General features: G+C 57.0%; 1 protein-coding gene across 1 annotated transcript in view; it reads right to left on the reverse strand.

The window, feature by feature from the left end:
• Positions 1–1,327: 1,327 nt before the first annotated feature.
• Positions 1,328–2,058, reverse strand: part of LOC103808031 (protein S100-A4-like) — an 842-nt gene continuing 111 nt past the window's right edge. Inside the window, exon 2 of the mRNA XM_009080794.1 lies at positions 1,328–1,492. Coding sequence (XP_009079042.1) covers positions 1,328–1,492 — 165 coding nt within the window. The remainder of the gene's footprint in view (positions 1,493–2,058) is intronic.

A 2,058-nucleotide genomic window follows, 5' to 3' on the forward strand; every position in this document is an offset into this window, starting at 1 on the left:
CCTCAGGACACCCAGGGGTGAAGCCCTGCTGCCAGCTCCGGGTTGCTGCGATGCTCAGCAGGATGTGCACCCTCACCAACCACCACATGGCATCTCCCCAGCTTGAGGGTTTCACATCCTTTTGGCAAGAGAAACCACCAAGACTGAACCTCACCCCCCTGTGAGTGAGTGGAGGGAGGACTTGGGGGACTCAAGGAGGACTTGGAGGGCTCAGGAAGGACTTGGAGGGCTCAAGGACCTGAGGACCTTGGGAAGACCTGGGGCTTTGGGGTGAGGCTGTGCCCTGGGTCTGCTCTGCTTTGGAGCAGTGCAGAGGCTTTGTCAGGGCTGTTTGAATCTGGGTTAGTTCCTCTGGAAAGCTGAGGAGCAGCTGCAGCATCTCCTGCAAACCAGCCCAGACCTGCCTGGAGCTGCTGCTGCGATGGGGGGGAGGAGGTGAGGGAGCTCCGTGTGACTCCCAGCTGAATCCCAGGCTGACGTTCCCAGGAAATTCCTGCCTGTCTGCAGCTCCACAGCTCCATGGAGAACCTGGGGAGCTCAGGTTGACCTTCTGCAGTGCAGCCCCTACAGGATGGGCTCAGCCTGACGGTCTCCCAGTGGGGACTGGGGATATGCTCCAGACCTTGTGTCTTGCTGTTTGGTCCCTCCACACCAGTTAGTCCCCCCAAACCCAACGCATTGCCCAGGGCACTTTGTGCCCACCGCAACCCACTCTGAACTCAGCAAATCTCATCTCTTTTGACCTAGCAGCACTGAGCACCTCCCCAAGCCAGCAAGGATGGTTGTTTTTGGGGTGGGGGGGGAAGACACCGAGTACACTCCATGGAGCAGCTGAGCTGTTTTGCTCAGCCTTCTCCAAAAAATGCCTCCAGGGTCTGTCTCAGTGTGGAAAATCCCACGGAGGAGCTGGAGGAAGGCATGAGTCACCCTGACTCCTCTACCCAACGGCACACAGAACCCACGAGGCACACCCAGCCCTGGGCAAAGCTTTTATTGCAGGCCCCGTGGGGACAGCAAAGGCATTGGGGGGTCACTCGGTCACTTCCTGCGCTGCTGCTTGCTGGGGTCGTCCTTGAAGAAGGGGGGGTGGGGGAGACACCGAGTACACTCCATGGAGCAGCTGAGCTGTTTTGCTCAGCCTTCTCCAAAAAATGCCTCCAGGGTCTGTCTCAGTGTGGAAAATCCCACGGAGGAGCTGGAGGAAGGCATGAGTCACCCTGACTCCTCTACCCAACGGCACACAGAACCCACGAGGCACACCCAGCCCTGGGCAAAGCTTTTATTGCAGGCCCCGTGGGGACAGCAAAGGCATTGGGGGGTCACTCGGTCACTTCCTGCGCTGCTGCTTGCTGGGGTCGTCCTTGAAGAACTCGTTGAAGCCCATGGTGATGCAGGCCAGGAAGCAGACGTACTCCTTAAAGTCCACCTCGCTGTCCTTGTTGTGGTCCAGGTCGTTCATCAGCCTCCTGAGCTCTGCCTCGTCCATTTGTTTCTGGCAAGGGGGGAAAGAGGTTTTTTTGGGGGTGCAGAGATGAGCAAGGTGCTTCCCCACTCAGCCCTGCTTCCCTCCCCTGCCTCGAGGGAGGGTTTTCTCTCTGCCCTGTAGGTGGGTTAGCTGTTAGCTGGGGTCACTAAATGTGCCCCTTGGATACCAAAATATTTCCCCTCTGTCCTCCCAATTCAAACCACCACCAGAAAGGGAATTGGGGGTTTAAAAAAATGCCTAAAATGTGGAAATCAGAGTGTGATTTCCTTTGCCAAACAGAATATTTCTGTGGGGTATAAAAAGCTAAATATCCTTTTGGGCTGAGTCTGCTCCAGCTCAGCTCCCTCTGCCTTCATCCCACTTCCTCCTCCTCCTCCCCAGGGCTTTCCCAGAGGGTGAGTTCTCCATCCATCAGATTCCATGTGGGGAATTTCAGAGCCCTCCTTAGCTTGGGTGAAAGAGCTGGTGGTGGTTCATTGCTGCCCCTATCTCCCCTCCCACCCACACCTGGGCACCTCGAAGGATGCCCAGGCGTGTGCCCCATGGGTACTTACGCTCCCAAAGACAGGCAG

This window comes from Acanthisitta chloris, unplaced genomic scaffold, assembly GCF_000695815.1.
Source record: "Acanthisitta chloris isolate BGI_N310 unplaced genomic scaffold, ASM69581v1 scaffold21318, whole genome shotgun sequence".
In the NCBI taxonomy this organism is placed as follows: Eukaryota; Metazoa; Chordata; class Aves; order Passeriformes; family Acanthisittidae; genus Acanthisitta; species Acanthisitta chloris.